At 37.8% G+C, this 13,272-nt stretch overlaps 1 protein-coding gene across 1 annotated transcript in view; it reads left to right on the forward strand.

The window, feature by feature from the left end:
• Positions 1-13,272, forward strand: part of LOC112573418 (intraflagellar transport protein 172 homolog) — a 31,749-nt gene that overhangs the window by 5,585 nt on the left and 12,892 nt on the right. The window contains 24 exon segments of the mRNA XM_025253774.1: positions 891-970; positions 1,763-1,850; positions 2,307-2,521; positions 2,702-2,825; positions 3,102-3,197; positions 3,458-3,619; positions 5,467-5,517; positions 5,976-6,079; positions 6,305-6,390; positions 6,700-6,764; positions 7,257-7,304; positions 8,101-8,166; positions 8,467-8,533; positions 8,536-8,567; positions 9,011-9,147; positions 9,688-9,795; positions 10,033-10,117; positions 10,335-10,427; positions 10,917-10,994; positions 11,270-11,350; positions 11,729-11,824; positions 12,297-12,368; positions 12,578-12,656; positions 12,975-13,095. Coding sequence (XP_025109559.1) covers positions 891-970; positions 1,763-1,850; positions 2,307-2,521; positions 2,702-2,825; positions 3,102-3,197; positions 3,458-3,619; positions 5,467-5,517; positions 5,976-6,079; positions 6,305-6,390; positions 6,700-6,764; positions 7,257-7,304; positions 8,101-8,166; positions 8,467-8,533; positions 8,536-8,567; positions 9,011-9,147; positions 9,688-9,795; positions 10,033-10,117; positions 10,335-10,427; positions 10,917-10,994; positions 11,270-11,350; positions 11,729-11,824; positions 12,297-12,368; positions 12,578-12,656; positions 12,975-13,095 — 2,234 coding nt within the window.

The raw sequence follows: 13,272 nt of genomic DNA on the forward strand, positions 1-13,272 counted from the left end.
CCTTGGCATTGAGATCGCCGATGATGAGCAACATGTCGTGGGCTGGAACGCTTTCTGAGGCTGCCTGGAGCTGATCGTAAAAAGCATCCTTGTCTGCATAGCAGGCTAGCACTGTCAGCTTGGTGTACTTGGAATGGAATCTTGCTCTCAAAAGCCTGGGTCCATAAGGCTTCCATTCCAGCAGTGCCTTTTCCGTTTTCTTGTTGAGGAGTAGAGCTACTCCTTCAGAGTGCTGAGCGTCTGATCTTCCTGAGAACAAGATGGTATGTCCTGACGCTAGTCTCCTCTTTCCCGTGCCGGTCCATCTGACCTCACTGACTCCCAGGATGTCCAAGTTGTAGTTGTCAAACTCCTTGACTAATTGGAGCATCCTGCCAGTCTGGTACAAGGTCTGGACGTTCCAGCACCCCACCCTCAACTTCTGCCTCGGCTTCAGTAAATCCGCTGTCGGGGCGCCAGCTCCCTTTCGGGTTTGGCTGTCGTCCGTCATTAGTCCAGTCTCCTGGTGTGCTTCATTACCTTCGCCATCTGTGACGAGTTCTCTGGTTTTAGTTTCTGTAACAGGATTTTTTTTACATGGTGGGGTTGTTAGCCCTACCACAACCTATTTTACCTCTAGGTGAGGTGTCCACCTTAGTCGCCTCTTACGACATGCCTGGCTGGATGGCAGGGACCCTATTCTTGCAATGCTTGCTAGGCAAGCATACCCCGGGGTCCCACAGGGGACATGTTATAAACCTCAGCGAAAATTAAGAAACATTTTTTGGGTTCATCTCTCTGAATGGCTTACTAGTTGAAACTTGCACATTTTCAACACATTTTCAACACTTACTTTATAACTATAAGTATATGCTATGTATTTTTCTGATGGTTTATGTGCTATTTACAAGGTCAGATCAGCCAACACCAAAACAAACAAATCTTCAACAATATACAACACAGACTCTTATGTCGTTTCATTGGCACACAAGTAAGTAATGACTTCATCACTTTTTCAAATGTTAAAAACAACTTATACTGCCTCAGTGCATTTTCTTCTAAAGTTTTTGTCAAATATTGTTCTTGCATGATACAAACGTTCAGCTGTGAATCATATTTTATGTTTCTGAGAGAGAACTGCTTCCATTTATATGTGATTTCATGCCGAGGGGAAATGGGGAAGTTGGGGATAATGGGGAAAGGGTAGAAAAGATATGTTAGACGTTAGGATAGGTGTGGGAGAAGGGTTACTCTTCCATGATGCATGATGCTGCAGGTATATGTTACTGTTGATAGTACCCTCTGTCAGTTGTTGTTCCTTCAAACTGGACCTCACAATATTTCTCTTTAAGAAATATCAGTTCAGTTCTGCTCACTCATCAATTCTTCATCCAATCATTGTTATCTGTGTGCTGATGGTTACGTTTCTGTATGGTTGACTGTTGGGTTGTTTGTTGTCTTTCATGTGCAGTGCATTGAGCTTATGTCCACATAGGGAAATGCGTTTTGCAATTATTATGTCTCTTCTTTCAAAAGTTTGGTCTGTAGGCCTGGGGTGCTGACAGTGACTCAAATACAAGTTATTGACGGTCCTTCATCTCCTTAGTTTTGTATAGGATTGTCTGGAGTGCTATTTGTATGGCAGTTATATTCTACGCATCGATTGTGATTTATTTATAATTTAATGTTTTTGTATGTATTTTAGCAAGATGTTACAGGTTGCACTGATTTCAGACAAATCTATTAAATGTATGCTTGTTATTGTTTTTCTTTATTTTTTAAGTCCTTCTGGCAAGGGCATCCTTTCAGGCCATGCAGATGGGTCCATAATCAGATACTTCTTTGACGATGAAGGTTCAGGTGATGCACAGGTAATTCATATTATTGCTCTGGGATTGTTTCTTTGTATGCATCCCAAAAACCAGACTGGTTTGATTTTAGTATATTTATTCTGCATCATAAAGGCACACACGCAAATGATAATTCACTATATTTAATAGTAATATAAAAAGAGTAATCCATTGTACTCTTTTGTGAAAGATGCAAAATATTACAATTTGTTTGTTCAAATTATAGGTATGCAAGTACAACTCCACTATTTATGCCAGTACTAAGGAGACACATGGAATACCTAGACAGATGAGTCTCAGCAATGTCATGCACAGCACCATATTTGACACTTTTAAATTCAGTGACCCTTTTAAATTCCACAAATATTATCAACTAGGGAACAACTTTGTTGTTTGGTTGTTGTTTTTTTTTTGCGTAAAAGTGTTTGCATTGGTTCATAATCAGATTAATGGATTTCTTAAACTATATTGTTTCAGGGGAAGATCTGCACTCATCCATCCCCTCCATATGCACTTGCTTATTCTCAAACTGCCATTTTGGCTGCTGGATGCGACAAAAGGATAATTTCCTATGGACGAGATGGACGCAGCTTCCAACACTTTGACTACAGCCGTGAAGATGATGAGCATGAGTTTACAGTGGCAGTGTGCAATCCCAGTGGGCAGTCTGTTGTGATTGGCAGCTTTGACAAGTATGTTAATGCATGCTGAGACTGAAATGTAAAACTAAAGAAAAATTTATCTTTAGTGTAGGAGATAGCATTTATGGAACCAAGGCTTACATTCTTGGGCTAAAATTCATACAAATAAATTCCCTTTGGTATTGGTTTGTTTTGTATTTCAATCAAAGCTTCTGATCTTTGCCTGTTCAGACTGCGATTGCTTAACTGGAGCCCAAGGCGCCAGATGTGGGATGAGCCCAAGGTGAAAGAGATTTCTCACCTGTACACTGTGACAGCATTAGCATGGAAAAGAGATGGCTCTAAAGTGGTGGCTGTGAGTGTAAAATTCCTATTGCATGGTCTTCAAAAACAAAACTGTAAATTTCAGTCAGAATGTAGTCTACTTCACTACAGTTTCTGAAGAAACATGACACAGATTTAAAGTCTGCCCGCTTTGGTTGTGTCAGAATTCATCTGTAGTTTGGTAGTGATAGCAAAGACCTGATTTCTCCCTTTCCTTTACAATAGCTATTCAGTAAACTGTTCTTTTCAACACAGTTGTGACTTGAATATATATTGTTTTCATTAAAAATGCCTCATTCTTATCTAGGGAACATTGTGTGGAGGTGTGGAAATGTTTGACTGCAGCTTGAAGAAAACAATCATCCGAAACAAGTTTGAAGTCACCCATGTTGGCCTCAGTCAGGTGTGGACATTTGTATGGAGCAATTTATTCAGGTTTAAGGCATCTCAAAACATGTTTATGAGAATCATATTACTTTATTTCATGTTATGGTTGGGCATCTCTTGGATTCATAGCAAAATGAACAAGTTATTTATATTTCAGCTGAGCATTCATTACCTAGAACACATTGTACCAGGAGAGATTGAAGAAAAAAGATGAGAAAGTGAAAACTGCTTTGTTAGAGCATGAAAAGACATAACCTTTTAATTGCTTTATTACAGGCAATTGTGAGAAACATGTCCAACAACCAGAAGGTTTCTGTCAGGTCTCATTATGGCTATGAGATAGATGAGGTCCGTGTCATGGGACATGACCGCTTTTTGGTGGTACATACCTCAGATACCCTTATTCTTGGTGACTTGGAGACAGCTAAACTGACAGAGGTAACAAAAATTATTGTTTATTTTGGCATGATGAAAGTACTTACCCTATTTTTCTGGTTGATATGGCAGACATGCATGTATTTTAAAGGTTGGGAAAAGAATATCATGTCAGTTGATAGTCTGAAGGGTCAGTATTAATCACTGTTAGACAACCTATTGATAATTCATCTCAGAACACAGAAGCTCAGTCTTCTGAGTGGAGTGAAAATATTTCAAGTGAAAATTGTGCTACAAATGAATTCCTGAAAGCATTTGCCATCAATTTATTCTGGGTTTTTTTTTTGTGTGTGGTATTGTACAGTCAGAATAGTATAATGATATTTCTATTTATTCTTCATACTGTATCAGATGACATGACTATGTAGAATTTACTCTGCTGGCTACCACAATCCTAGTTGTTTGTTCCCAAGGGGCCAGAATAGACCAGGGAAAAGGGAGCACACAAACTCAGCCTGTTCGCTTCCTTCCTGTTGCATCTAGTGAGTGAGTTCATCTCTCCCGTTTTTCCTCTGGTTTCAACCACAATAGTCATGTTTTTGCTACCTCATCTGCTGTATACACCAGAGCCCAGGAGGTTGGGTTGGGCCTAGGAACATAGCTCAAAACATTCTGGCAACTTCTCTGAGAGAAAGGGCTTCTCTTGCACTGGTGCAAGTGAACCTACAGGCTCACCTAATCCAGTGACAGAGACTGCAGACTGCCAATCCCTGAGTCTATGCGGCTATCAGTGACTAGAACGCTCAGGGAAAGAGGAGAGTTGGGAGACCAAAGCAGACTTGAAAAAGAACAATAGAGAGTGAGGCAAAGGACGTCAGAGCCACATGGGCCCAACTGAGGGGAACTGCCCCAAACTGGGTCTGCTGGCAAGGTGTTGTTGCGGCCCTATGCTCTTTGAGGAGTAACAAGGACTAAACAACAAACAACAACATGCATTCATCATGGACAGTCTTCATTTGATCTTTACCAATAGACCTCCCTGCGCTTGTTTATTGGTCTGGACCCTAGTTCTCTTTGATGGGGAATGCAGTGGCACTTTGCAGCAAGATCTCTTCTCGCCATCACAAAGGGCTATTCAGGAGCTACAATGTCAGGATCTGCCAGCCTTCTACTCCATCCTGTTCCTGGTGCCAGATTGGGAATGGCGCTGTAGAGACTGGAGACTTATTCTGGACCTGAGCTGACAGTGCCTGTTCTCTGACTGGCAGGTTGGTGCGGATGGCAGTTTCAGTGAGAAAGTTTGCTTTCAGCATCAGTTTTGCGGATTTCTGTTTTCACTTTCTGATGCACCCATCGCTTCCTCCACTTTGCTTTTGAGGGATTTTACCAGTTTCTGGTAATGCCTTTTTGGACTTTGCCTGCTGTTGTGGGCTGCTACCCAGATCATGAGTGCAGTGCTGTCACATTTCTGAATAATGATGTGCAGTCCAATGTCAGCATCTCTTGAGAGTCTGCTGCTTCATGCCAAATACTTCAGACAAGTAAGAATGGACTTACATGATCTTATCTCACTTGCATATTTATTGGAGTGGCAGATTCATCCAGTCAAGTCCGAGGTGGAACCCACAAAAGACCCCACCCTCTGCACAATATCCCATTAAAAGTATGACACATTCCGGGGAGACGATATCATTGCGGATTTTCTGAGCTGGAAGGGGCAGATTGTTCATTATCAGTGGTCCCTTCATCCAACAGTCTTTCAGCATATGCCAAGGTGCTTTCAACTGCTAGTGGACCTTCTGGTGGTAGCTAGTATAGGGTAAACTCTACATAGTCATGTCATTGTTCATATTTTACTTATGATGATTATTATTGCTTTTAGAAAACGTTAACTGAATGTTTATTAACAGGTTCCCTGGCATGGGTCCGGAAATGAAAAATTCTATTTTGAAAATGAAAATGTAAGTCTGGACAATTTTAGCTTTTAGCTAACAGTTTTTAACTGAGTGCTTGAGTAGATATCGAGCAAGCCTTATGATGTATGTTTCTGTTGTATTCAAGATTCTTTATCTCTGTCATCGCATAAAATAACATTTATTACTCATCAACAGTTCATGTGAATTATACAGACTATCAAAGGCTAGCTCAAAGCACTTTACAAAGAAAAAAGTATTAACACCCAGACATAATAATAATGGTCTCAAAACAGAGGGCTGTTCTTATATTGAGAAGAACTATATTAAAAGCAGCTTTCTATATCTAATTATACATACATTAGAAAAGTCATTTGAATAAATTTATGATAGTCAATTTTTATACTGTGTTCTTTTGTTTCCGTGAGAAAAATAACTTATCAAAAATGACCTTTTAATAAAAGAGAGATTTATTCATTGATATTTTTTTCTTTTTATATGTGAAGGTCTGTATGATCTTCTGTCCTGGAGAACTCTGCCTAATTGAATATGGTGCAAGTGAAGTGTTAGGCAGTGTTCGCACTGAATTTATGAATCCTCACCTCATAAGGTATACACTTCCAAGCAGTTGTTTATTATCGGGTCATTAGCAAAAGAAAAGTTTTGAAGGGGAAAATATCTTATATTTAATTTAAACAACACTTTAATTATAGTGATAAAAGTGATTTATAAACATGCATGGATGAAATATACTTTTATATGTTTTTGTTAAATTATTGTTACTGTTTGAGGTCAGTTTTTACATGAACAATCTGTATGTTGGATATGTTATCAGTGTGCGACTGAATGAGAGAAAGCAGCGAGGTATTGGAGAGAACAAGAAGATGGCTTACTTGATTGATTTGAAAACAATTGCTATCAGTAAGCATAATTTTTTTTCAGTTTGAAATCTCTGATTAATTGTAAAGGAAGTTTTGATCTAATGCTTACAAATAAAAACAAATGCTATTATATATCATATGTAATGCCTTAAATATTGTCTCTTATACATAAAGGATTTTATTTTGCATTTTGCTTTCTTCCACATTTGTCAGCATGTAAACTCCAAACTCATATATCAGTTAATATTATACATAATGTAAAGAACAAAAGACAAGTGCAGACATGCATACACAGTAAACAAACACAGTTATCTGCTCTTCGACTAAGTTGTTTGTTTGGTTCATGCAGTGGACCTAGTGACAGGCCTTTCTATAGCTCAAGTGGGTCATGACTCCAAGATCGATTGGTTGGAGGTGAGGAATAATTACTGAATGTCTTTCCAGCTTATAAAACTCTGTTGTATATGTGAGATGTATTGGAATAGTCTGATAACTGCTCAGCTAAATAACAGCCTTTTCAAGCTGTCAAATAAAAACAGCACATGAAATTTGCTTACAAATTGTTGACAGTACCAGTCAATTTTAAGCAGTAAGTACCATGGTGCAATGTGCTAAAGTCAGGATGATCCAGATGTTTACTAACAACTGTTTACAACCATTTCAAAAATAATCCCAACTTTTAGAAAGTATGTCTAGTCATATGTTTGAAAGACCTTTTAGATCTTTGGGCGAAGCTAGAATAGATCATGTGGTAACATTTACAAGGCAGAATTCACTAGAATCAGAAACACGATCTGTTTTTAAAACATTTTTAAAAAAGCATTTTCAAACCTCTGTTTTTGATGTAACAAATGTATTTATTTTCTTCAGATATAATTAAAGCAATTTTCTTTGCCTTCTTTTCAGCTTAATGAAACAGGCCACAAACTGCTTTTCAGGGACAACAAGTTCAAGGTTTACTAAAAACTTGATTTTCATTTAAAGTCACACTTTACAAAGTAGCTAATATAGTAGTATAGGAATACATAATGCGCACACACACACGTACAGAGAGAGAGGCAACATGTACAGGCTGGGCGGTGACCCTGTGACCAAAGGAGAGCTAGATGGGGTCGCCTAATAACAGAAAACGGTGGGTGGGTACAGGGATAGTTTTGAGGTAAGTCTGATAGTCAGATGTTAGGTAAATAAGAGGGTCAGGTGGAGAGATCACAGGGTCAGTTGGAAGGGACATCGCAGAAGTGGGAGCCATGACCCATCAAGAGCAAGAGCGTGTATGTTTCGCCTTGCGGTACCATCAACCAGCAGAGAAAAGAATAAAAGTGCCTATTTCCTGCACTTTTTGTTCAGTTATTAGAAGGAGTGTTAAACCCTGTCACCCTGTACAGTTAATGTATATTGATATATTTGAAAGACATTATTCTTGTCATTATGTGTAATAGTTGTGTCTCTGTAGTTGATTTTGCTTTATTTATTAAAAGAAATGCATCATGCTGTTGAATTACATACAAATGCAAACCTGTGGTATGACTAGCCATTCAGTTGTCTGATGACAGGTATTGTACAAGTTCTGTTGTATTATCCATATATATTGCCTGTCAGGACCTCGAACTTTCTCAAGATTACTGTTTTCTCCAAAGATTTTTTAGTAATTTGTTTACCTGAACATATTTGAGTAATCTGTACTCCAGCTTCACTGTTTACATATTACCATTTGTTATTATATACTTTATATTGTGTCTTTTTTTAGCTGTACTTATATGACATACAGTCACAGCAGAAAGCCAGCATTCTGGATTACTGTTCCTATGTGCAGGTAATATTACAGTTACAGTTGAAGACAGTTTTGGCAATTGATAGGTTAATGGTTATAGAAGTGGCAATCATAGTTATACTATTTTCCTTGTTGTTCCATCTAAAAGAATGTAATACTTTTTATGTAAGATAGTGGCAATGCATGGCATTGGTATTCTTTCTCCCAGTAATGATTTAAACAAATTTAAATGAGAAAATCCCAACATTTGTATTTTATGTGTGATTTGTTCACACTTGTGTACATGTGTTTATCATCATTATGTGCATACACATGCCTGCCTGCATATGCATGTCACTTTAGTGGGTGCCTGGTAGTGATGTCGTTGTGGCTCAGAACCGAGGCAACCTCTGTGTGTGGTACAACATTGAGCACCTGAGAAGGTCACGATGACTCCAATCAGGGTAAAGTGGTCATGAGGTTACTTGCTATGCTGAGTTTCTAATTTTGTGCCATTATATAATTCTAGGTGTCTTCTATTAAACTTATAAAACCGACTTAAAGTGTCGTTGTAATATATTTTGTCTTTTACCTCCGCTTAGTCGATTTACAATTTCAGTCACACACATTTATGGTTTCAGAATGTAATAAAGTCTGCTGTGCTAGATTAATCATATGGAATTGTAACTTATATCAGGAATAATTTATTTATTTCCCTTATAGATGAAAGGTATTCTATGTGTGACCTGCTTGCTTAAGATAATGAATAATTTTACATTTGCTAAAAATTTTAATACCATTGCTAGGTATATTCAGCATATGGCAGCAAAGAAGGAATTTTGTTGCTTGATTTTTCTACCTTATTATTGTATGAGGAGGAAATAATAGTTTCATCTTTGAAATGCAGGGCAATATTGTGGAAGTTGGAAAGAATGGTGGGAAAACAGAAGTGATGGTTTCAGAGGGTCCCAGTAACGTGTCCATCACTCTTGATGAGGGGCTGGTAGAATTTGGTACTGCTATTGATGATGGTGACTATGGCAGGTAAATGGATTTCTTTATCTTGAGAGTTATTCCGTGTCCAATAACGTCCATTCATTTTCAGTGGGGAGGTTTGGTTTGTCGTCATTACTGTAAGGAAATGCATGTTTTCCATCATCTGCTTCTTTTGAATGTTACCCCTCACCCCAGCTTTCTCCATCAATCTTTTATTTCACTGAATTTTGCCAATTAACGATAATTCTTATGCCTGAATTCCTTTTGGTTATTGCTTGTAATTCTCCACCTCTTGACAGATTTTCTTGTTTCAGAAAGCATTTTCTGTCCAAATTACTTTTTTCTGCCCAAGGAAAAAAAAAGCATAATATAAAACAAACATGTTTTCACAGACTTTTCAACAGTGGTACTATGGGGAAATACAAGAATGGAAATTGATTCAGTGTTTTATTTGTGACAACGATTTAATTTTATGGATGGCCAATCAATCCAGATCATATCACACTTTTCTGATTCTGTTTGAATATGTTTCCAGACACAATGCTAAAAATATATGTGTGCACCATAATTTATGTTTCTCCTAACTAGAGCTGTGAGTTTTCTGGAAACACTGGAATCATCACCAGAGACTGAGGCGATGTGGAAGACGCTGAGCAAACTTTCCCTAGAGGAAAAACAACTTCACATTGCTGAAAGGTAACAGGAAATGACAAATAAACTGAACAGCCAGACTGACATGTTCATTGTTTTGATAGTACTGTGTTGAAAATCACAAAAATTGTGTAAATATAGTGTTTTGTTTGTCAGTGACATTCTGTACTGTATGAAGATTGTCATGGTCCTTATCTTACATATTTGTCCACCAGTTTTGTTCTTAAGCATGTGAACATTAGCATACCTACCTGATGCAATGTTTTTGGTGTCCGTCTGTAGATGCTACTCAGCATTGGGCAACATTGCAAAAGCTCGCTACCTGAAAGAGACTGTGCGCATTGCTGAGGAAGTCGAAAAGCAAGTTGTAAGTCACTTGGAATAACTATGATTAATGACTTATTACTTTTAATGTAGACGATTTCCTTATTTTATAAACTAGTAATAAATTTACATAAATGATTGTTCATGGCAGAACCGTGTGTTTAATATTGTGTGAATTTTGTGTAATGTATGCAGGTGGATAATTTTTTTCAAACTATAATTGCATTTGAATTTGCTGCAAACAAGATTTTCTGTGGCAGGGAGGTAATGGTTTTGACCACTACAAAGTGCGTGCTCGCCTGGCAACATTTGACAAGAGGTTCAAAGATGCAGAGAGTATTTATCTCGAAGGAGTGAGTGCTTAAAGAATATTCAAAGAAGTTTTAAAAACAGTAGCCCGTGACAAGTTTTGCTTTTTCAAAATAATAATGACCTTCAGTGGTCCATGTTTTGAACTGATCTTGCTGCTTGTGTATTTTTAGCATGGAGATACTTGAAAGAAAATCTTTACATCTGTAAACCAGCAAATATAGGCAAAGACAGCATAGAGTGTGATTTCAATGTTAGAAAAAAATCAGAATATAGTGAAAGAATAAAAGATAAGAACCATTGATTAGGTATACAAACATTTCACAAAGAAAAGACTTATAGCGAGGCTTCCAGTTTTAAGGACCCTTAAAAAGTACACCTTGAGGAGTAGTATGTATACTGTGATGTATGGATATAATACACATACTTTTGGAAAATGTAAAAATTTTTTGAATTTCTTTAAAGCTGTCATTAATTCAAATTATGTAATGTCTCACACCCTGGTACATAACTTTATTTATTCATGATTGCAGAACCATGTGGATGAGGCCATAGAGATGTACCAAGAGATGCACATGTGGGATGAAGCCATTGAAGTGGCTGAAGCTAAGGTGAGCAGCTGTCTGTGTGCTTTTCTAATACGTCTTCTTAACCATGCAAATATCATTAATCATTTGACCTACTTTAATTTTGATATCTACAAATTTGAGGGTAATTATTTGAGACTGGTAATAATGTAGGACTGATAATGTTTTAGACTTTTGCACTTAGCCTAGTTAAAAAGAAGCTTTAGGTATGGGCTTGCAGTATATTAAAGGAAAGAAAATTATTTTGAATGGCTGACTTAATTGTTGTTTGAATATTTTTTTCATGCTAATCTGTGCAGATGCATCCAGAGCTGGAGACACTGCGCCGCAATTACTACCAGTGGCTGATGGAATCTGGACAAGAGGAGGCAGCTGGAGAGGTTGGTCATTTCCGTCTTTTAATCATTTTGCTCAGTGGACTCAGTCCAAAATGCCGTGCTGTTCCAGTCCCTGGACCATTTCTCCTGCCATAGTAAGCTTATCATAAGACAAACCTCAGAAGGCCCAGAATAAAACTGCTTATACTGTGTTCTTGACATGCAGACCATGGTATGCTAGTCTGCAAGCTCCACTCGCTACCAGGACCTAGCTAAATGTTTACATCTACAAGTAACAAGTGTAGAGTATGTAAATAATTGTAGAGCTTTGGATTGCTGAATAATGTATTAGATGTTTGAGGATGAAAAGATTTGATTAGATGTCGATGGCCCAGTTTCAAGAATACTTTACTTTTGGCTGTCTTGTTTTGTCTAATATAGGTCAAAGAAAGAGCAGGAGAGTATTTAGCTGCCATCAGTCTGTACATGAAAGCAGGACTACCTGCCAGAGCTGCTCGGCTAGCTGCAAGCCGAGAGGTGAGCAAAGTCAAACCAAGGCAGTCAGTCTGTATTAAATTATTGTCATGTTCATGTGTGAAGATGTTCAGCCATTTTTTTTTTATAATCACTGGGTTTTCTTTTCTAAGTTAAAATATGAATGTTTCCCCTCTTTTTATCTGCAATTACAGAATTATTCATGATTCATGTCTTTAAACTCCAGCAATTACTAACCAAAGATGAAAGTTATTGCCTTGGGGAACCTGCTATATGAAGAGAACTGGGCCTGCCTGCTTCCTTTGTTAGGCACCAGTTTCCCATGGTTAACAGAAAGACTTACCATGAATTGTGTCATAGTAGAACTGACATTTTTTTCACCTCATGTCATTGGCGAAAATTTTCCAGGAAAAATAAAAAGAATAATATGATCAGGTGCTGTTAAAAAAGTTTCATTCGTATCAGTTAGCAATTAGGGAACAGAGAAATGATCCATGCTAACTTCTTGTCTAAGGAACTGATGTCCAACTCGGAGCTGATCAGCCGAATTGCAGGTGCTTTGATAAAAAGTGAACTTTACGATAGGGTGAGTTTGGCATACTTTTTTTAAAATCCCACCCTTACATGGAAGCGACTGAGAAAGAGACAAAAAGAGAAGAGGGAAAGGCTGTGTGTGTGTGTGTGTTAAAGTAGTGCAGTTGATATATTCTTGTGCCTTGATGTAGGATCTATTAATAACTATACAGCTGCTTTCCTGTTCCTATACTGTATTTATGAGAAGACTTACCTTCACAGGCAGGAGAACTGTATGAGAAGATCAAAGACTACCAGCGGGCCATGGACTGTTACAAAAAAGGAAAGGACTACCGCAGAGGTGGATTCACTTTATATTTGTATTATTGAAAAACAATAATATTGAAAATGTTTATAGTTGCATATAGAATCAGGCCAAAGTGGATAATACAAGATGCTGAGCCTGTAGAAACTCAAATACTGGACTGATCTAGAAATTTAAGAAATTGAGCGGGAATTCTGATTCCTTATCTTTTCACAAAAACCATGGCTGTCATTGTAAACTTGTTATATCAGAGAACCTTGCCAATAGAGTCCGAGCAAGTTTTAAGCTGATGCAGTTCATGCCACATAGCAGGTCTTCAAGCTAATCTACCGGTCCTTTGGTCTTTTGTTCCAGCTGTTGATATGGCCCGCTATGCTTTTCCTAGTGATGTTGTTAAACTGGAGGAAGAGTTTGGGGATTACTTGGTGTCACAGAAACAGTTGGATGCAGCCATCAACCATTACATTGAGGCAGGGTGAGTTCTTACCCTCAGTTTTGCTTTAAAGAAAAGAACAAAATTTGTCATTAGAGCTTAATGACACAAATCCTCTTTAAATGATTTAGTAATAAATGAAAAAGTGATTCAGTCTCTTTGAATCCAAAATCTTTCCTAGTAATTTCATAGTTTTTCAATTGTTAGATAAAGGATTAC

The sequence above is a fragment of the Pomacea canaliculata genome, linkage group LG10, assembly GCF_003073045.1.
Source record: "Pomacea canaliculata isolate SZHN2017 linkage group LG10, ASM307304v1, whole genome shotgun sequence".
NCBI classification, from domain to species: domain Eukaryota; kingdom Metazoa; phylum Mollusca; class Gastropoda; order Architaenioglossa; family Ampullariidae; genus Pomacea; species Pomacea canaliculata.